Source organism: Hyalella azteca, unplaced genomic scaffold (assembly GCF_000764305.2).
Source record: "Hyalella azteca isolate HAZT.00-mixed unplaced genomic scaffold, Hazt_2.0.2 contig8032, whole genome shotgun sequence".
NCBI classification, from domain to species: domain Eukaryota; kingdom Metazoa; phylum Arthropoda; class Malacostraca; order Amphipoda; family Hyalellidae; genus Hyalella; species Hyalella azteca.
In genome coordinates, this window is record NW_025938138.1 from 134390 (window position 1) to 157467 (window position 23078).

General features: G+C 37.0%; 1 protein-coding gene across 1 annotated transcript in view; it reads left to right on the forward strand.

Moving 5' to 3' along the window:
- The window catches only part of LOC125178220, a 36783-nt gene that overhangs the window by 7527 nt on the left and 6178 nt on the right, over positions 1-23078 (forward strand). The window contains exons 3-4 of the mRNA XM_047881462.1: positions 17372-17580; positions 17916-18057. Of these exons, the coding sequence (XP_047737418.1) occupies positions 17372-17580; positions 17916-18057 (351 nt within the window). The remainder of the gene's footprint in view (positions 1-17371; positions 17581-17915; positions 18058-23078) is intronic.

The window sequence follows — 23078 nt, forward strand, 5'->3', positions numbered from 1 at the left end:
TAAGTTAAGTATTCTCACCTACATCTTTGTCCATTCGTTTATATTCCATTAAAATTACTGTGTAACCTGTCCATTATTACCCACCGATTCGATTGATGCCCTTCAGCCTCTTCGATACCCTGGCACATCATCGTTTCATTAGCCCCCAAAAATGGTTGGAGACTGAGACTGCCATGAGACTGTAAAAAAATTGTTTGAGACGTTGAAACTGTCATGGCTGCTCGGCGTCCAAAATTATTATCAATTGTTGCACGCTTTCTCGGTTCATATTAAAATGTTTACGCATTTTTTTGCTGGCAAAATTCCGACAATTGTGCATGAAATGTACTTTCTGTGAAATATTTCTGTGCATGACATGTGACCACAAATAATGGTAACTGAGTATCTTGTTCATTCATTTTTTCCGTGAAGTAGATTACAATTAAACAACACTTAATGAAGAGCATGGAAATGATTCAATTATTTAGTATGTCCTTGCATATACAGCAATTTTTTCATATTATGTATTATATTTACCGCAATTATGGTTTGACCATAATTCGTTGGAGTCGAAACTATTTTTCGATTATTACCTCCTTCATTAAAACGATCCCAGATCTGCCTACTCAGCAATTTGGGAATGCACTGAGAAGTACGTTATTCCCTATATAATGCAGCAATTTAGTTCTTGTAAGCAAGTTAATGTACAGGACCAAACTTCCTTCCCTCAAATATTGCCTATGAGAAGCCAGATAATTTTGACTGTCACGTTAAGAAGGCCAGTGATGCAAGTTAACTATCTCAAAAGCTGCCCAGATTTTTGTTCACAAAATTGGGAATTTGAACACTCCAAAAATGGAAAACCTAAGACACAAATCTGCAAAACACGACGGAGCCATTGAACATTGCTTTTGATGATATCATTTGCGCTGCTGTCGTTTCCTCGACAGCGATTGAGGAAGAGAGTAAAAGCTGTAAAAATGACTTCCATTACTCTTACGCAAAAGTTGCATCATTCTCAGTATTCCTTCTCCGTCGTTTTGCGTAAAATTGGTTTAATTGCTTCCAGTCAGAAAGTTGCGAAGAAAAGTTTCCTCGCATGAAAATTTTGTCTTGAATTGATGTATTTTTTATTGCCTCAGAAAATTCTGCACGTATAATCCAAGTAAAATACTGTTATGCAGATTTTTCTTCTATTTTAGCGATCGATTTTCCATGCTGTTTTATGTTACGTCTATCTTCAAGTGAACTTTTTAATACATAAATGCGTGACCAAAAATCGATGTATGTGAAATGCAGTGTACAAATTCGCTAATGAAATTTATACAAGGACAATGCGTTTAAAATTTCGATGTTGCATATGAAATAAAGTGGGTATTGCTTATTTTGGGCGTTTCAAGAAGATTGATCTTACTTAACATTCTAACTCGAGTTATAGTATTAAACGATGCGTACACTTATTCACAGCATTTCATCGATTTTCATGAAAGTCCGTATAATCATAAATTCTATGTATGAAATATTCGTATTATACCGTGCAATTTGATATAAATATTTAAACACAAATCTTCAGGGGAATGTTTAGAGTAGAAAATTTATTACAAAAATCAGCGCTGTCGATGGAAAGGTATTTTTTTCGCGACCTATTTGTCCATTTTCTCTCACTGCTATGAAAAAGTAGATAATCTCTAAGCTCCACAGAATCATGCCAGAGATCCATTTTCATCTTTTTCGCATCAGATCTCTTAGCAATTGTTTTCTCTTCTGTTTATCATCAACATGAGGAAAAAGTACGAAATTCTCTATTTCTGCAGAAATGAAACATCTGTGTGCCGTTGGCCAACAATGCACTAGCTCCATGACTCTGGCTCTCATGATATTCCAATGGCCAGAAGATCTCAGCGAGCTCGTAAATTGTAGATATTCTGAGCTCTGTAATCTTCTGGCTCTAAATCCGATGAGTCATGCAATACCAGCAACTGCAGGAGCAGGACGGGACAAACCGACGTAGCGGAGGCGGCAGAATATTGCGAGGTATGCGGGAATGACTCAACCGCTGAAAATTTGCAGGAAATTAAGTTTGTAGAATCGTTTCACTTGATATTCAATCTCTGCATGTAGTCATCTTCATGTGTCTTTATCGATACAACTGCCAGGAAAGTTCGATTAAATATGCATAAGTATCATGCAAGAACTCCGAACTAATCCGGGTGTGTTATTTAGATTTTAGAGGGAAGACCGTTGAAGTGTAAACTGTATGCAAACATGACCTTCTCCTGTGAGATTTGCTTTTAAAGATCTTCTTACGGTCGTCCTCCAGAAAATTGCAATCTTTCGAAACAATCATTTACCAAAATGACGTTCGTTACTACAAGCGTAGGTGCGAAAAATGGAGACCATTTATTTCTATTCGACTCTTGAATCATTTAAAGTAGACCAAGTTGTAACTCTTAGGTTGCTGTTAGCTCTGCAAGAATTTCCAAAAACGAGGATATAGTGTTTACAGAGACTTGCAAGTCATCACCTTATCTTCGTTGCTTCGTTCTCTTATCTCTATTGCCAAGGCTGCTCAGGATGCACAAGAATGGCAAGGTTTCATCCGAGGACTAAACCTTAAGACCTTTATAGTGCCTTCAATTCTTCCGATTCACGGATCTTGAAGTTCTTATTACGGGCTGAGTGCGTACGTATTCAATCTCACAGTCAATGAACGTTGAAGACTTCTTTGACTTTTTGAATTACAACAGGAGTAATACGATCTCATTTAAAGGATTGAGTTGAAATGGTTATGCTATGAGACTGTTGCCCCTCGTAACACTCGGAACCTTTTCATTCTTGAAAATTTATTGGTGGAGAATGGCATGAAAATAATCATCTGCTGTAGTTAGTATGGGTGGAAAGAAGAATCAAAAAATAAATTTTTGCACTATTGATTTTTTTCATTGTTGCATTTACGAGACAAGCGAAGTTGTGCACGTGAACTTAAAATACACAGGTAAGATGTCCTTCATTCAAAATTTTCGTAAACCGTTCGTCTAAAATGAGCGCGGAACACGGATTCACTATTTCTTAGCATTATTTTCAGCCAAAAAGCAAATGCATTCAAAGGATAAAATGGTTTCAAATGAGAACAATTATATTTTATATTCAAATATATTATATTATATTGCAAAACTTATATTTATAAGTTTATATTTCAACTTATATTTCAAATGAAAATTATTATTTTATATCGCAAAACTTGGCATTACATCGCTTACACAACGAATGAAATTCATAGTGATGGAATTTTTTGCAGTTTCAAAACAAAATAAAAACACGGTATAAACGGGAAATGTAGGACTCGCATTTGTTTCCCGAGGTAAAATATGCTCTATTGGAAGTAATTCCTCAATATGCTTTTCCAAAAAGTGGACCGAAAATGAAGACAGCCCCATCACGAGGAGGCAAGTGACGAAGTAACAATTTCCTGTCTTGCTCCACCGTGGGGAGAATTTCACCGCTGCGATAAGGTGGAAGCAGGTCAGATATTGTATAGTTCTTCGAGGTGGGGAAACTAGAGACTATAGGGACAGGCACATGCATTTCAGCAGGAGGCAAAGACAAGATGAGACTGATAGACGCGCCGCGACACAGGGATCACACCTACGCATCGAGGTCGCTTCAATGTGTATCAAAGCTTCATGCAAACTGTAATACAGCAATAAAATACTAAAGCATTAAACCCAATTGAATATTTGAGGCCAACGCAGTGCTTATTACTTCCGTCATTATGAGTCCAATTAAGCACACCGGAGGCCTGCGTCTGAACTTAACGAGCTTTGATGAACTCAATTCGTAATGCGCGAGCAAATAATTCAAAACCTGCCTTGTAAACGGTAACGATCACGATTTTTTTGTCATTTTTGTTTCGAGGGATGCAGTCCCTTGACAGCTAAACAGAAAAGTTATTTAAATTTTTGTAGTGTTTCCCGTAGACTTAAATAGAGCCTCATTTTTCATTGTCATAATAATAATAATAGCGGTTTCAGCGTTATTAGGCCGTAGGCCTGTCGCCGATTCTTAGCTGTAGAGGTCACCTGGTGGATCAGGTCAAGGGACGAGCTTCAGTTGGTCGGAGACCCTGACTGTGAATGGTTGTGTCTCGGCCTGTCTCTGTACCGAGAAGTGATGACCAGAAAGCCAGCAAAGTGAAAGCAATGTAAGCCTTGCGAACCACACTGGCGCAGAAACTTTACCCTTGGGCTTCATTACTAATAATTAGGGTCATGCTGCCAGACCGTAAATAACATCAAGCCAATGTGTCCCGAGTGATGCATTCAGAGCTCCATCGTATAGGAAAATAAAATATGTATGTATTACCTCAGTCATGAACTGTAAACTGACCTTAAGACGAGATTATTTCTCATGCCAGGTTATATAATTCAGTTCGCGTAATATTCTTGTTTCGGATTTGGATTTTTTTCTAAAAAATTTGATTTCTTATTTCAATGTCACTCCTCATTCAATTTCTAAGGAATGAATTCTTGAACTTTAAAAATTGTTTATGCCACACAGTGATTTAGAAATAATTTATTTAATCATGCACTTGAATACTCATTATTAGATCGAATTTTAGCAAACACAAATCAGATGTCGAAATAATATCTTTGGAAATTGTACAGTATTTGGTCTTCTAATCCAAAAGTGTTCTGATCATTTTACAATAGTGTTCATGTACAAAAGTGCTCTGTTAAAGTGCTCTGATAGCGATCCTAAAGCACTCTGATAATGATTCTTCTGACAACAAAACGCTCTGTTCCTGGAGGTTACGATCTTTATATGGCAATGTTCGATGCAAAAAAAAAAATCCCTTTAGTGTATAGTTATACGTTCGTTAAACTCCAGCTTCTAACTTTCCCCGGTATTTCATTATAAAGTTACGTTAAGGCAATTTGTTATAATATTTTTTTTTTGTAATAGTAAGTTACAATATCTATACTGAAGTTTGTAAATCAGCAATTTAAACGGTTAAGAAACTGTATTTATATCATTTTATTAATTTTTATCATTTATTCATTTTTATATCATTATATTCATTTTTATATCAATTTATCATTCATTTTCACCCCAAATCAACCCAGGTACAAGTGAATGGAATTTCGGGTTCATAACCGAACAATGAAGTTTTATGTTATGCTTGAATGTTTGAATTATTATTGACAACTTATTCCCAATAATCCAAAAATATTAGTTCCGTCAAGCTACATTGTAAAAAATAATTTATGTACTATTTGTGTCTTTAAAGTATGTTTATGTCTTAAACAACAGATATGCGGCGATAGACTCTAATATAGAATTCCCATGTAGCTTCATTCACGCAAGATTTCATATGAATCCGGAACATTTCATGTCCTTCGAGTAGCGTTTCCCGGCTTTTAATTTCATGCATTGTTAGCGGGAATGGGAAGTTATACTTCGGTAAAATAATAACATTAGCGCCAGGAAATCTCACCTGGGCTGGAACTTAAGCTTGGTAGCACGTGGAGCTGAAGTGGCTGAAGCAGAATTTGTTGCATGGAACCGAGGTCATAGAAGCGGCGGCTCGCAATCGATGATTGCTAGTAGTGCTTGTGAGTGGGGCGCTGACCTTTAATAATTTAAAGATATTTCAAGCGCAATTTCATGGCTCCTGATGACATGATGAATATCAGGAACAGACTTAGCTCGTTTGAATGTCAACATAATATACAATTTTTTTATAAAATGTAGTTTTTTAGTGCCAATAGATACATACCGTTTATACAGTTGTAATGCATCAAAGAATGACAGATCGGTTTTCTCGCGAACAATGTGTATTGAACAGCGTGTATGTCAAATGCATTGAATAAAGACCGAACAAATTTAGTTCATTGGTGTTGGTCAATATAATCTTCATTTTTTTCTATAGAAGATAAAGGAACCGTGTGAGCATCCGGTGATTTTGTGTCCCATGAAATCTATGTTTGTGCTCACCTCCGTATTTATTGGTGTTTTACTCTGTGAATTTGTATATGTGTCTTATTCCGTCATTTTCAAAGTGTAATCCACTTTATAAGATATTTTAAGCTTGGAAATGTAATTGTGCTAAATTGCAATTTGAATCAGCGCAATAAATAATCATCTTCAATCATAATAATCTTTGATTGCACTTCAAATCGTAGGGTAATGTGATTATTTGCTGATAATCTTAGTTTCTGCTGAGCAATAGCAGTTAAATTCTGTGACAGGTATTGACCTTGACTTGTAGATGAATAGTAAACCCCCTGGCCTCTCTAAGGGGAGGGGGCTTGTAATCAACATGTAATTAACATTGATCGTGAATATAAGAATAATTCGCTGTCCTTTAACTTAATCCACAACGCTAGGCTTATGAAAGAAGGAAAGGAGATATTGGTGGATTTGAGGCAATAATTAAATTTAAAATTCGTATTTTTCAAACGCAAGGATGCAAACCTTTCAAAATTTATGAATGTGTTTCAATTACATTATTTTGTAAAGATCTTCAAAGAGCCATGACCAAAGGATCTCATGTTCCAGCAGCTCCTGGGCCAGTAATCCTTCCTTCACAATAGGACCACGAGGTCTTAGATATTTTTCCCGATACACTGCAATTAGTTTTACCTCGTTTAATAGACAAGTTTGCAAGCCAATACCGCGGCTTCGTACGGCGACCTTCTATCAAGTTCACGGACGCGTAAAATGAGAGCATATAAATGCGTGATAAGAAAGAGAGCATAAAAAGAGAGGGCATGTAAAGAGAGGTCTGTGAAAACTAATATTAACAAGACATCACAGCCAAAGACATGAGTTTTATTGATTAATCCAAGTGGGTAGTTATTTCGCTTGCTCCTGAGAATAGAGGTCCCGTATTGTAGCTGCATTGACATTATCATTAACATGCGCACTCAAATATCGTTTTTAACGAGTATCATGTAGCATAGACTAATGAGGTAGCCCTTTTCAACATCGTACAACTAGGGCAGTTGAGGACCTTCTAGTATGTAACTAAAAGAACTGCCCAATGGTTGTATCATCCTTTGATGAGTGTCCAAGTTCCCAATGTTCGTAATCAAATTGAATTTAATTTATTAAATTAAAAATTATTTATTATAAATAACCTCCAGTTATTCTGAGATCAAAATAGGATTGTAACAGAAAGAGGTGAAGAAGGTAACTAAATTTTTTTAAAGGCAAGTCAGCCATCACCTTTAAAAAGTGTTTGGAATTTGCAGGTTTGAAATGGTCCTAGTATTATGGATACTCGTCTCGATAAAGGAGCGAGAAATTATTCAGATTAGTGTAATGTTCATTGCAGTAATAAGACGGAACTTCAATTGATTATAACTGGAATTTAAGACAATGTGGTGAGGGCGAGTGGAGCGACAACTGTTAGTGAGAGCTCAGAACCTTGTTAAAAGTTTCAAGTTGTGTTCGATAATACAATATGTGGTTGTCACTAGTGTATTTTCATAAAGCTATACCTATGATTTTCTTTTAAGAATTTCTCCAATAAATATATTTTAAAAATTATTATTAAGCTGAAGTAAATTTTTTATTTTCGTCTTACGTCTTTTCTAACAATGAAAATGTTTTTCTTTTTTCCAATGCAAAAACAAATGTTATTGTCAAAAAAACCCATTCGCAGCGTGTAATAATTTTTATTTTCAGAGATTCAAATGATGTTTTGCCTCATTTTTGACCGGATAAACTAAATCTGGAATTTTTTAAAAGTTGAGCATGATTATATATATATATAAGAAGCGCGCTTGTGAGAAAAATTTTTCAAATGAAATAAAAGTCAATAATTCATACACAGTAACCTGTCTCTAAGCTGATGTTTTTATCTATAAAATGTGATGCCTTCCACGCCAGCAAATGTGCTATGTCTCATGATTGGAATGATGGCTTCGATCGGTGAGTACTACAGTTGTAATGTTAACCAATAGTTTTAATTTTTATAGTATTTGAAAAAACGCTCGACAAGAGTCTTAGCAGAAAAACTTTATATGCAATAAAAGTTCACCCATGAATAAAAACTGAAAGGTTCATCAACTGATTAATAATCTGAACTACGAATTTTATGCTTCGCCATTACGTAGGTGGATTTTTTAGGCAGCGTTTGAGTAAGGAATATGACGGCATGATAGTTATAGGAATCAAAATTTTCCGCCAGCATGAATATATTGATGAACACGCGACGCTGCAGTTTTCGATAAATCACAAATCTATTCGATTTATCGCTGGGATTTTTTAATCGTAAACGAGTTTTCCAACAGAAAAATTTGAATGCTGCTTGAAATTATGTAAACGGGCATGGCTTCAATAAATGACCAAGATTGAGGTTCGTCGTAGTTTTAACTTTTTCAGTTGCGAAAAACTAGCGTAGAAAAAAGTCTTGCCACTCAAGTTTTCCATAATTGTTTTTATACTTATCTCTTTCATTTGCTTTATTAAGTAATTAACAACCAAAGAACTCCTGTATCCAGGGTGCAGCGATGAATTTTATCCCGTCACTCATCGTTTGAATTTTCCTGTCCGCTCAATTTTTGTATTTTCCAGCAAAAGCGACAAGCACGAAAGAATACGCTCCTGCTAAAAAAAGTTATGCACCTGTACCGTCGAATTTTTTGAGAGGACGAGCAACGAGCATTTCTGCTAGCATATTTCTCGACATTTCAGCTAGCACAGGCAAAGGCAGTGTCAGTGACAGAGCGCTTCGTTCAATGCGCGATATCGATAGGAAGAATTTACTTGAAGAAAAGCTAGCCCTCCATAGATTGCCTACGGTCATGTAATCAAAACTAAGGAAATTCAATTTTCTCGTGGAATATACATGCTCAGGCATTTAAATATAACACGACGCCAGTTTCCGAGCTAACGTGGTTTGATCAAGCTTGTAGAAGATAAATGCGAAATTGCTCTGCTGAATTTAAACCTTCTACCACATAAAAGCGATTTTCTACGTTTTACCATATTCAAATAGCTCAAATTGTTTCACAAAAAGAATGAGATTGAAAAATAACGAAATAATCTCAGCTTCCTGAATCAGATAACCCAGTATTTTTCTGGCGGATAAGCGATAAGCCAGAGAAATTCGGTCTCCATGCAGGAAATTATTCTCTTGACTTTACGACGTTTTCGAGATTCAAGTCAGATTCTTCGCTCAACCGGCCTAAACAAGTTGTTTCAAGGGGCAGCAAATATGTAAAATTCGCAAAAACTTTAAGTTTCATTTTCGCATTTTTAAAATTTTCCGATGATCACTTTTGAATAAGGAAAATTTTACGTTTAATTCAACTGGAATTTTTTAGCATGGTTTTTAAGAGCTTTAGGAATGACGAACAACAGGAAATTATGTCCCAGAATTTCATACCTGTTTTGCTAGATCCAACTCGATAAATGAATAAAGAGGATTTAAGTACCATTATTTTAAGTTATAATTGGATTTGCCTATATAATTTATCATCGTGTAAATTGCCTATATAATTTAACAAGTGCAAATTAAGCGTGTGGCAATAAATATAAATAATCGAAATCTTCGAGAAGTGAATTTTTCCATCGTGAACAGCTATAAGGGCAAGAGACTCAAGAGACACACGATCAAACTTTAGCCGTCAACTGGCAACAAACTGCCAACTCGTGAGCCGCTCAAGACTTCATCTCAGAGTCAGAGGATTTTTTCTGCTTTTCATTTCCCGAAAGTCTAGGAGAAATTGGAGAAATTTTGCAATCACTTCGATCCTGTTCAATCTGATCAAACTTGCACGCGTGTCAAAGTCATTGGCGCTTTAAATAATCCGCATATCAACACCTGGAAATTGAGCTTACAAATTATCCCAATGATTCAGGTTTATAAGACCAGTAATTGTTTATGGAATTTTGAGCAAGCCGCAAATAGAAGTAACTTGGACGGACTGCTGGAGCGTCACCAAGTTACTTGCTTATTGCGCGTCCTGTCCGGACGCTGCGAAATGAGAACTCCACAAAAGAAACGACTTAAAACGCAGGAAGGGACCGGTTAAACCGTACAAATTTGGTGCCTGAAAGCCTGTTAAAATTAATTGCAACAAAGACAAAAGTGTAATGCATTAAATGACGACAATAAAAGAAAGTGCGTCATTAGACGTTACGAGAACAAAATACACATTACAAAGAACGAATCCACTTGTTAAATATTGTTAAGAATCAATATACGCTGGGAAGCGTTGTAAAAATGTAAAACTATACCCTCTTTGTTTGTGCTGTTTCAGGTGTGTAAAAGAACTTTGTTAACGAATTGAATTTCATTTGACAGATACAGTAATTTAGTGGAATGAGCTCTGAATTCAAGCTACTATACAAATATCTCACGTTTAGCTTCCAATAAAAGAAGGTATGAGCGTATGTCGCTGCAGAGAAGACAGCGTCGAGCAGGCCCGACATAGATGCCGGCTGAGGGCCGCATTACAGACTGCCACCGCAACACTTCATTTGCTGGGCTTCCGGTGTCAGTTGCTTGAAACGTGCTGCCTTGTTATGATGCTATTTGCGACCGACTTGGTGTACTCGTATGTTGTTCTCAGCAGGTCCCTTCGATCGCCTGTTGCTTTTGGGAGTACACTTTATTGGTCTGTTGTTTACACCAGTGCCCTCGTTTCATGCTCTCGTCGCATGGTCTACTGTTTGTTACTCTTCCCAGCGTCGTTTGCTCGCATCAGTTTCCCTGGAGTGTAGCTAGCACGTGTCAGCGTGTCGCTTATTGTCCTTTGTTGTTATAAGTAATTCTGTAGTTTTTTGGGGGTCTCTTTGTTATCGGCTCTGTGTCACGTCTGTGATGTGGCCGTTAATATTAGATAAAGATTTCAAACATAGCGAATTGTTTGGGTTTGCTTGTTAACCTCTTCCCGGATGGTCGAACTCTTATATTTTGCTTTTTCCTCTTATGTTTATGTCCGCCATCGTGCTGCTCCATGTAGTTCTATTTCATGTACTTTATTCTACAGTCTGTTCGTTGTTCAAATCTCTGTGCGGAACTGTATAGATGGGTATCCACATCAGATTGCTGAAGTTTCCATTCCTCTAGCTCTATATCCATATTTTAAACAAGCAAAGTACATTTTTAAAAAATCTTTGATGGCACTATTACAGAAAACATTTTGATATTGTTCGTGGAAACGATTGTGATTCTTTTTGTCTTGTGGAGAAGGTTAAATTCCCCGCCGAATTATGGATAACGAGTAACACATGTCATATTGAGTGTATTGTATTATATCGGGACTGGTGCAATTATTGCAGCTTAATTCGAGACACCAGGCAAAGGAGCCAGCAGCAGGAGTCACTTCTGCAATAAGGATGCACACAGACTGGCAATCTGTAAGCTACACAAAGCCCATCTCTATCACCGGATAATCAAGCACTGCATACGGCATTGTTAGACATCGCTCGAGATATCCAGGCAGAGCCTAAAGTCCCCGATCTATAGTGCGGAGAAGTCTGAAGGCGGTGTATTCAGGACCACGGTGTGATGTCAGTGCTCAGTCCTCGCATCAGGAAGTTGCTACTCTCGAGCCTGTTGTCTCTGTAAGGTATTTTATATGCCAGCAAGGACTTTTAAGCCATGGGCGATTTTCAAATGGCCGTACCTATTTCTTCGTTTCTTGATGAGATACTACTGTCCACAAATAGGTATCCTCGTGCGGTTACAGCTGTGAAGTAGTTTCCGACACTCGTGCCCCCTTAGTCCCACCGTCATCGGAACTGTTCTATTCGGGATCTTGACTCCAAATATGATCATTCATTCGTTATCATATAGTTTTTGTTGATTAATCTTTACAGGAAGGATGCTGATTAAGAAATGAGGGGTGTAGCGATTGGTTTAAAATAAAATGTAAAACCCCAGTGACAAATAAGGAAGGTATAAATGGCACAATTTATGAATATTAATATGAAAAGTTTATCGAAGTTTTCCTATATAACTATTAATGAAGTTATATATTTTTTGTTACTGTCAGAGAAAAATTTGTGGTGTTATCACATTTAGGAGTAGAGTTAAGTTGAACCTAATTAGTGCAGGAATCCCAAAGGAACCAGCCAAGCTATCTCGAGGTCGTACGGCTCTCTATACGCCCCTAACTAATTGTAAAAACGTTAAATTGTGATAGGAGACGGGCGTTGCAGCTTTGAATAGCATACAAGACGTGCTTCTTTGAGTTGCATTTGAAAAACTCAGAGTTCTATAAATATTATGTCGTGTGAAAAGGTACGAAAAACACAAGTTTAATCAAATGGCAATAAAATTGTTTTGGCATTGCTCATAAATGTTAGGGTACAGAGACTGGGACTGGTTCACAGTATAGCTAGTATATTGATGAAGAATTAAACAGCGGAACTCGTCAGAACAAATTTACTGGTTTATTTTATTATGGTAAAAATACGAAATAAACTGTCCAATAATTGTGATTTTAACAAGTAAAATTTACTTTTTGGAAATTCAAATAAGTTTTGGGATGAATGTAATTCGTTAATATAGACCCACCGTTCCTGAAATTAGCAGTTTAATTTTGCTTTGATTGTTTAGTTTACCACGTTTAGTTTTACCACGTTTTAGTTTAGATAATTTTTTATAAACGTTTATGCACAGAAAAGCCTAATAATTCAAACAACTAGCCACATTTTTATAGCACCTCAGGAATAACCCGAAGAAATAATAAAATTTTGTTTCTGTCAATCTTTTGAGCGGGGCCATAAATGCTTCTCTCCAAATAATTCAATCTCCTGCGTGCAATTAACGTTAAGTGAGAAGACCTGAAATTAAATAATAGCCTCTGAAGTACTGGGATTGTGGAGCACGAGGTGATAGCCATAATTTGTGTACCTCTTATCTTCATGAAGAAGCTCCTGAAATTGGTGCCGATCATGAGTGGATCGATGACCTCGAGGCTTTGAAGCGTTTCATTGAATTCACAGCCGCTGCTCCTAATAAATATACCTGCGTATCATCTTCACGTCATCGTCATTGAGAATAGAATGCTTTCTACATTTTCAAATAGCGTAACACACCATACATCGATTTTCGTCATCATTTGGACTGGTACTCTTTGCAAAAATTTATCACTTGAGTCATTGTGTCATTAAAGTAATAGATTGTTGTGAACGTAACATTTGCGCTGGAATAAGTGCTCATTTTCGCGAGTCTTGTCAAATCTCTGTTTAATTTTTCGTCTGTCAGCCGTAGAGTTAACCACTGGGTCCGGAGCAGGAACAAATTGTGATGAGCTTCTTAGCAATCATGCTAGAAGATTTGATTATCTGTAAATGTTCTTCGTACATTTTTGAAATGCACAATTTGGCACATGTTTATGAATATTAATTGCTGTGAAAGTAAACCTGTGTTGTGAAAATACGTAATGTTTGTTTACGGGTTTCCTTAGAGAAACCGTGTTCATCTGGGAATAAAAGAGAAGAAAGTACTTCTGGATGCCTGCGCGTATTCAAATATTTCTCAATAAATAAATAAATTAAAGTTGCACTTAAAGCTTCAAATAGTCCGCAACATAAATTATAGGCAAAAATGAAGAAAAGCTTAATAAAGCTTGGACTGATGGCTTAGATCGACATGTTCAGAAGCGATTCTGACAGGAGCAACTTGAAATAATTGAGAATAATGGCAATATCAAAGGTATATTGCATCTTTCTTAAATTTCACTGCATGCTGTTATTGTTCCAAGTACGTTTGCGTATTAAATTTCTGACTCGATTCGCCAGCACGTTTCAGAAAATAAATTCATGAAATATATTTTGAAGTAATTTCATCACAAAGTAAAATCCGAGTTTTTTTAGTACCACAAAGTACTGAAAATATGATAAATTTTGCTCCGTACAGTCGCATGGGCAAATGCTTACATGGGATTCGTTGCCCTCGGTTAACATCCATAGCCGGAGCTCGGCTCCGGCTATGGCGGAGCTAGGCTCCGGCTATGGAGCCAAGCAACGGAATTTCCAAGCAAATCGAAGGAAAGGACTACGGTACCGAATGCGGAATGCGCTTTGACGGAGAGGCTATTCTAGATATTCCATGATATCTGGCAGAAACTTTCATACACAATCCCTATTACCATATTTCTCTCTGATGGATTCTAATGGAGTAAATCAAGTTCTCGCGATAAACTCGTAGCAGAATATAGAATTTTTCCCGAGGCTGCCATCATATCCCTTAACCAGTTCAAATTCACTCTCGATTGAGCTTCAAGGGTCTCCCCACAATCCGGCAGACAAAAGGGGCATAGGAAGATACAAATCATCAGAATGGCCAGAGTTATAGAAGAGCAAGCCACAAAATACCGGCCCATCGTAGGGTCCTTTTGTTCCTTAAGATTCGGTCAGGTTTTTGTGAAAGGCAGCTCTTCATTTTGCGTTGCCGCTGCCCGACTGGAAGTGACGCTGTTTTTTTTTTCGCCTTTAGACTTTCTATTGTTAGCAGCCCCAGTTCCATGGAACAAATTAAAAAAAAATAACGATAAAACCCCAAGTAACAAATTTAGTTTAAGCTTCACAGAAAAATCTCAAGTGAATTCATTCCAACTTCGTTGGCCGTGATAGATGTAAATTGTTGTATGCAGCAAGCGGTTGCAGAATTATTTTGAGCACTCATTTTTCTAACAAATCAACTATGTTTGCAACTGCATTAGCCTGACCCAAAAAACTATGTTTGCAACTGCATTCGCCTGACCCAACTAGCCATTAGCCGGACGCAACTGCAATAACTTGACCAGTAATAATATAATAATTAACTACCCTTGAATTGAATCATCTATCCCCAATTTTACCTCACAGAAAAGTCAAATAAATTTTTTAAAACCTACCCGTTCATATCGTACCGCACATAAATTATTACAACTGTTCCGATTCTTCAAGTTCGAGGGCAAGTGCTAGCATCCGTTACTTGATTTGTTGTTCTTCGGCCACAGCGACTTCCATTGCAGCATCTATGGCGGTCTTGCTGCTAAAGTTGAGTTACCGGTCGGCCCATTGTAGTATGAAGTATTGCAGAAGTTCTATATTTTTAATAATACAGTATTCCACGGATTGAAAGCCAAAAGCGGCGAGCGTATCAGGCTTTCGTGGAAAATTTTTTAATGAGCAATGGCATATTACGTAGGAAGATGTCACCAGGTAAATGCTTCAGTAAGTTTTTAGACGGACGATTGCCTAACCCTAAAACTACCAAATATCGGCAAGGCGCCAATCGTGACTGAATGATGGCACATTGGATGACAATTCTTGACGAAAGTGTCCAGAAAACCTTTCAATAAATAAAAATTGATCTTCATATCACACTTTATGAAAATTTTAAATGAAGATGAAATGAAATCATATGAGAATTTAGAAGTTTACAATCGGCAAACGGCATCCTCCTGTTAACGGATTGCAACGAAATCATGGAATTACATAAAGAATAATAAGTAATTTTCTGAACAATTAAGCTTAATAAATGCATGGTAAACTGAATCATTTTGCTCTTCCTATCAATCACGCTATTTTGTGAAGTAAATATCATCAAAGCGGCCTTATAACATCAAAAATTCGGCAAAGCGACCATGAAATCAAAAACTCAGACGAGAGATTGTACTTCTTCATATATGTATTGATATTAAGGTTAAATCCAGTTTCTGTCTTGCTAATTAGTTTCTAGCTTGACATCTATAACTGAAGTTGTACTTATTGGAAATTAAAATTCTATTTTCAGTATATAGTTGATTGCAGAAAATAAAATAATGCCTTGTTTTCTCATCACCGACGCGTTGTAAAAATTCCATGCTCAAGAACGTTCGCATTTTATTTTTATTCTGCTTTTATTTTTTGTTAATTTTTATTTGAATTTGTTCTACATGAATGGACCATTTGATTGTAGAATGAAAAGGTTACTGGATGATAAAGTTTATACAGTTAGAAATTTCCATACATCTTCTTCGCAGCACAAATTCTTTGATATATTATCTTCGAAATTGGGTCTTCATATTAACGTGACTATAACCTCCAGATTTCGAGAATACAGTATTTATCATTAGCTCTTCGAGTGAAATCCTTTTGGATCAAACTTGCAGCTCCAGAGAAAAATTTTTACACTCGAGAAAATGTGCCGCTAGTATGAATGAAATGCTCATAAAAATACATATTATAACAGTTTCAGATGAAACAGTGATGAATTTTGTTCTACGAATCATTTTGAATGGTTTAAATGAGAATTTTTTTTAAATAACTTAAATTGTAAACGCCATTCATAGAAAATCTCTGCAAAACACTAGCATTTGCAGTCACGTCGTCGGCTTTGCCTGAAGACTTAAGTAAACAAGTCGAGCTTTCCTCGGATCGCTTTCCTTGAGGGTTCGTGACTCTTATTGAAACCAAAAAACAAATTTGAGTACAATAAATATTTACTTCCGTTTCGGATCGCCATGTCCTCATGGCCTCACTCTGAGATGTTTTGGTCTTCAAGAATTTGAAATCTAATGAAAGAACTTTCAGGAAATTTTGTAGTTAAAATTTAAGCAAGTTATGTTTTATATGTTTAATTTATGTTTAATTAAATGTTTTTAAGCTTATATATATTATATACCCGTGGTTCAGGGTTAAATTTTTTATTTAATATACGACACACGCAATCCATTTCTTTTATTTTCAAGTTCATTTTTCCAGCACGCTAGATGAGCACCGAGACATTCAGGCACATTAATTTCTGCTTAATTGTAACATTTTAAATGATCTATTTATTCTTATACCCAGAGATATTGAAGTATGCACCCAGTGAGGAAAAATTGTCTGCACTTTCATGGTCTATTTCAGACTGAGAATGCAAATGACCGTGGACGCCAATACCACCATATGTTGTAATTGATACTACGAATCAAAATTTGAAAATAGGAACCGAAAATTAATTCAAATCTGTAGTCACGGCATGCTCAAGGCTCTTTGTCCTGCTCCAATACGCTGCAGTTTTTAAAATTTTAAATTTGGAAATTTAAACTCGTTTTCACGAGCATTTTTATGACTTTTTCGCTTAGATTTTAGCGATGTGTGAGTTTCTAACTCTGCGGCCCAAGCCCCCTTACCATTAATTTATTTGTACGTCCCAATTGCTATTGTGCTTGAAGAAAACTGTAAAATTTTGGTTGGAGTCCGCAGGCGCCAGCAGTAGCCGGCTGCAGGCGTTGGAGGTGCCACAATACGCCTAAAAACTCTAACTCTTTTGTTGATGTCAGCAGGCGCTAGCAGCAGCCTCCTGCAGGCGTTGGAGACTTTGTTGATGTCAGCAGGCGCTAGCGGCAGCCTCCTGCAGGCGTTGGAGGTGCCACAATACGCCTAAAAACTCTAACTCCTTTGTTGATGTCAGTAGGCGTTAGCGGCAGCCTGCTGCAGGCGTTGGAGGTGCCACAATACGCCTTCGTGTCGGGCACCGCGACGCTGCGCTGCGTCTACGACATGAGTGACACCAAACTTTACTCCCTCAAATGGTATCACAACAACACGGAGTTCTACAGATACGTGCCAACAGAGAGGAATGGGCCGGTCAACATTGGCCCCACGGACATCTTCCTACTGCACGTGAGCTGAAACTAATTTTACAGACTTAAGAGAAGAATATCTACAAAATATTTTACAGCTATTGCTACACAAAGGAAATGTAACGTCAGATAACACATATCGATCATTTTTTCAATATGCTGAATTTGTATTGATTGTCTAAAAGAAATAATATTTTGAGGTGAACTAAAATCCGCCGGCGATCAGTCAGGTAGGGTGATGCCATGTACACTCCTTGTTACGACAACAAATTTATACTTATACTCGTATATTAAAAGATAAAATACATATTTTAATCATTTAATAATTGAAACATTACCTGGTAGAAAAGCTGGTAATGTGTCCCGCTTCTACAGGAAGTGTCCCGTGACGCCCGCCACGTGACGCTATCCTTGGGACGCCTGACGGCGGCGGCGACAGGGACGTACAAGTGCGAGGTGCTGGCCGAGCATCCCTCCTTCAGGACCAAGTCTGCCCAGGCCTTCATGACGGTCCTCAGTGAGTGCATTGCTTTATAACAGTGGTTCCCAAAGTGGGTGATATCGCCCCCTTTGGGGCTGTGGGAAGAGTTTGGGGGGGGGGGGGGTAAAGAAGGAAAGGGCGGCAGGGCGATTTGTACACAACACGTGCAGCACATGACTTCTATCGATGGTTTTTTTCACCCAGATCTGATTTTTCAACCTCTCCTGGGTTTAAGTCAAGGACAAATAAACGGCCGGACTCGCGGCCGGTATCACAGCCAATTTCCAAATTCAATGATCAAGGGATATCTCTCAAACTAATGAACTTGACTCGATGAAACTTGGTATAGATATTCATTAGCACATAACGGTAATGTTTAGCTCGTTAAAATTTGTTGAATTTTGCCTTCATTTGTTTTTGCCATAGTTATATCAATGGCATTACGGGCCGAAATTCACAGTGATCAGGGAATTTCTTCCAAATTACTGAACAGATTCGAACGAAGTTTTAAATTTACAGTCCTAACTACCGAACGGTAATGTTTAGCTCGTGAAAATTTTTTTCGATTGTGCCTTCATTCGCGATTTTTTTTCATTTTACCTTCATTTGTGATTTAAACAACAATACCTGCTTAAATTTGCAGTAATAGAGAAATTTTGATTGCCGTGAATTTAAGCGACAAATTACCCAGTGATACGGGCCGAATATAAGAAAGTGTGAAATCGAGAATGAAGGTGAAATGAGAAAAAATCGCAAACGAAGGTAAAATAAAAAAAAATTATAAGCTAAAAAATCACCGTGTGGTAGTTAGGAATATATTTTCAAAGTTGCGTTCCAATCTGTTCAGTAGTTTGGAAGAAATTCTTTGATCACTGCGAATTTCGGCCTGCATCGCAATATAACTCACGAAGGAAGGTGAAATTTAAAATATTTTTACGTACTAAACATCACCGTTATATAGGTTCTGATGAATACATGTTCCAAGCTTCATTGAGCTGCGTTCATTATTTTGGGAGATATTACTTGATTATTGAGTTTGGAGATTGATCGTGAGACCGGCCACAAGTCCCGCAGTAAATTTGCCCAAAACGTCCTAGTTTCTAGTGCTGAAACAGTTAAAACAGCTGAAAAGGTATTGGTTCATTAAATAGGGTTCTATTTGTGAAATACACCTTTGTGTTTAGCCTTTACCTTTTAAAATTTCTGCGTACTAAATTTCAAGAAAGAGGCGTATGTTTTTATATGTGTCTGTGGGGGGCGATAGAAATTCACTAGGGAGCCAAAGGGGGCGCAAGCCTGAAAAAGTTTGGGAACCACTGCTTTATAACAATATTTCATTAAAACATTTATCATCTTAATTATTTTTTATAATTCTCTCAAATTTAAGCGATGTGCATATTGCGTGGAATAGTTAGGAGAGTAGCAGAACACAAGAATTTATGCTCTCAGGATTGTTGTTGTTTGAAATTACCTGCTAATCCTCGTAATCTGGATCGGCTTCTATATGAATACAATAGCAAACAACCAACTGTAAAATCATGTTAATCATATCCAAAAGCTGGTAGCCATTTAATAATAAGTAATACTTGTAGGGTAATCAGAAGGGCAATATGTGTCTGAACCTAAGCATTCCTGCAATGAGTGCCAAGTTATTTGGATTGCGTCGAGAACAGATCATTTTTCTTGTTCTTTTCGTACAAGATTTCTACCATTTTGCGTTGCACAAGAGAATGATAATAATATATAAGATGGGCCGCTTGTGAGAATGTGAGAGAATGGCCGCGCCTCCGTCGAGCATTTATTCGGCAGCCGTTTTTTTTCTGGACTAGAGATGTTATGAAAGCCCAGGATGTTATTGTAGGGGGTATTCTCATTTTCATAAGGGAAATAATTTCGTCCCATGAATAATTCTTCAAGATACAGATACTTACGTTACATACGTCGAGAACTTTATTATTTATTTAATTAATATTGATAAAATACTGTCGGTTTTAATATTGTCAAGGAGATAACTTCTTTATCTTGTCACGTTGGAGGGTTTCACTTGGTTGATACATGCATGTGTTGATGTGAAAAATCCTTAATAATAAATTTATTAAAGTCAGAGCATCAAAAAATTGTACCTTAGTTCGTGAATATGATTTTTATAAAATTAAATGCCACGAGATCTTATAGACGGTTTTCAGTTAGGAATATCAATCATCGTAAAGAACTCAAGTTTCTCTGAAAATTTTGTTCTGAAATGCGTGGTTTCTTTTCATTTTGATGTTATTTAGGTGCTGTCACTTAGTATGATAAATTAGCGTCTTCACAAAACCAGCAGGCAGCTTCTCTTCATAGCGAAACCTACACAGACCGCCATTTTATGAAAAACAGACGCGCAGCTTCTGAACAAAAACTAACTTTCAAAGCGCATTCAGGGATCCTTGATACCAAATATAACTCTGTTGGCAGTTGAAATGGCAGAGAATCTTTCTGTAACTTCTATGGAAATTATTTGATAAACGTCATTGATTTTAACTCTTAAAATATTTCATTTATTAGCTACGAAATTTGCTATAGAGGGATGAAGTGAATTTTTAGTAGAATAAATTCAATAAATCCTGGGGTTGTTAATTAATCTATATGCTGAATTGTTTACACTTATACGCTAAACGATGGGATAAACACGCGCTGGTCGAATAAAGCAGTGTAAGGATATTGGGTAGGAGCCGTTATTCAATATTTATATAGAGTTTCAACAGTTTTTCAAGTTTTCTAAAAACTTCCTTTTCAATTACACTTAGGCGTCGAATAATGATTCTGGATAAAAAAGACACATATTCGACGCCTAAGTGTAATTGAAAAGGAAGTTTTTAGAAAACTTGAAAAACTGTTGAAACTCTATATAAAAATAAAGTCCGATTTATTATTTCTGTATTCAATATTTCTAAATTAATTGCCGGTTTTTTGATGTTGCCAAGAGCGAATAAACATAAATCTAAGCGGAGGAAGAACTCAATCTGAGAAATCCTTCAAACGCCTAGTTTTATTTGTTTGATCATTAAAATAGTTTCAGCGGGAATTAAGGTGTATCATAATGCAGAAAAATTATGTTTGAAAATGCAAATGCTAATAATTCTTCTGGTAAATATCTCCAGAAGTCCCTATCTTTCTAAATTGCTCCAATTATGAACTCCCAAAGGACGCTCGCGAGACGATGATTAAGCCCGTAAATGGCGAGTCCAGCAGAAATTATTGATCTTTTCAATCGTGCCAGAGAATGCTTCAGAAAGAGGCGAAAAAAAGGGAGACTTAAATATTTCATGCAAGATGTAAAGTCTGACACGACAGTCGCGGGGTGCTTCTTGGTTCCGAAGTTAAGTGAGTCTGATAGTTGGGTGCCTGAGTCAAGAAGTTGGCGTCTGAAAGAGAAGGCAATCGGTAGGCAAGAAAGATGATCAGCTTCACGCAGTACCACTATTCCAAGTTAGAATCAGTGTAAGTTTCAGTAAAATCTTGAAAAATATTTTTAAATACGTTAAAGGGGTAACTCGTTTGAATTGAACGTAATTTTTGAGCAACCATTGAACTCGTGAAAAAACATGTACAGGGGTTAGACAAAACAAAGAAAACACCTGAGAAATCCACAAAATACATTTTAAGAGGGTGGAGGCCCATTTTTGCGGCAGTTACAGCCTCTATTCTCCGAGGAATTGATTCATGCAAATTGTGAATTGTTTCAAAGGGAATTTTAACCCATTATTCAGTTAAAACTCCCTCCAGCTCCTTCACAGACGATGGCGGTGGGTATCGACTTCTGATTTGCATCTTTAAAATCGACCATAAATGCTCGATAATATTCTGGTCTGGTGATTTTGCTGACCAAATAAGATGCTCAACTTCATTAGAATGTTACTCGTGCCATTTTTTAACAATTATCACCTTGAAATATGGCGTTCCTCTACGGAAACTTTGCTTGAACCATTGGATGTACTTGGTTCTCAAAAATTTCTAAATAGTCACGGCTGTTGATTCTTCAACGAAGAGAAGTCACTGGACAGCCGGATTTCCAAGAAATAGCACCCCATACCTTTACAGATCCCCAGCCATGTTTTACGGTTGGAAGGAGGCAGTCGGGATTAAATGACTCTTTCGGCTGTTACCAAACGTAAACTCGGCCAGAGGTTGGAAATAAGGTAAACGATGATTCGTCAAATCACATTTTTCACAGATTGAAGGACCAATTCTGGAGGGTTTTCACCGCTTTAAACGCTTTGCAGCATATGTATTTGAAAACAGAGGTTTTCTAAATGCAACTTTTCCATAGAATCCAGGTCTGTGAACCTTTTGGCGTATAAACTGTCTTTATGGAAACTGGGTTCGGTAGGTGTCCATTGAGGTCTGCGGTAATTTTAACAGCCGTGGTCTCTCGATTGTCCCTCACAATTCGATTTAGGTGCCGACAGTCTCTCTCAAACAATTTCGACTTTCTGCCAAACCTGTGCTTGGCTGAGGACGTTTATCATTCGCTCTCAAAAACAGTCATCGCCTTTGAGACAGTACCTCAAGAAACGTAGGGCATTCCGGAAATTTATGTCATACTAGCATCAGTCATACGGGCACCGACAATTTGGCCTCTTTGAAAATCAGTGAACTTTGCCATTTATATGTTCGATTATAGGCACAAAAATTTACTAAGAATACCTATGCAAGGATAAAATATCAATTGGCAGCAACAATAAACAATAAAACGTAAAAATATCTCACCTTTTCGTTGTTTATAAGATGTTCGAAAATGACGATATCAAATTGTCAGGTGTTTTCCTTATTTTGTCCAACCCCTGTATCTTCTCATTATTAACATGAAGTAACAATTAAAATACTTCACATGCATTAAATTAGTTAAATCGTTCAAGTTAGTTAAATCGTTCAAAGAAATATCCGAGCAGCTTACGTGAATTACCAACATAAAAGCTTAAATCCGGTTAATTAAAATAGAAAGAGCTTATTAGAACGAGCTTAATTTGAATATTTTAAGGGTGACTTGCGTTAACGGCTTTAACGGTAGACATGGT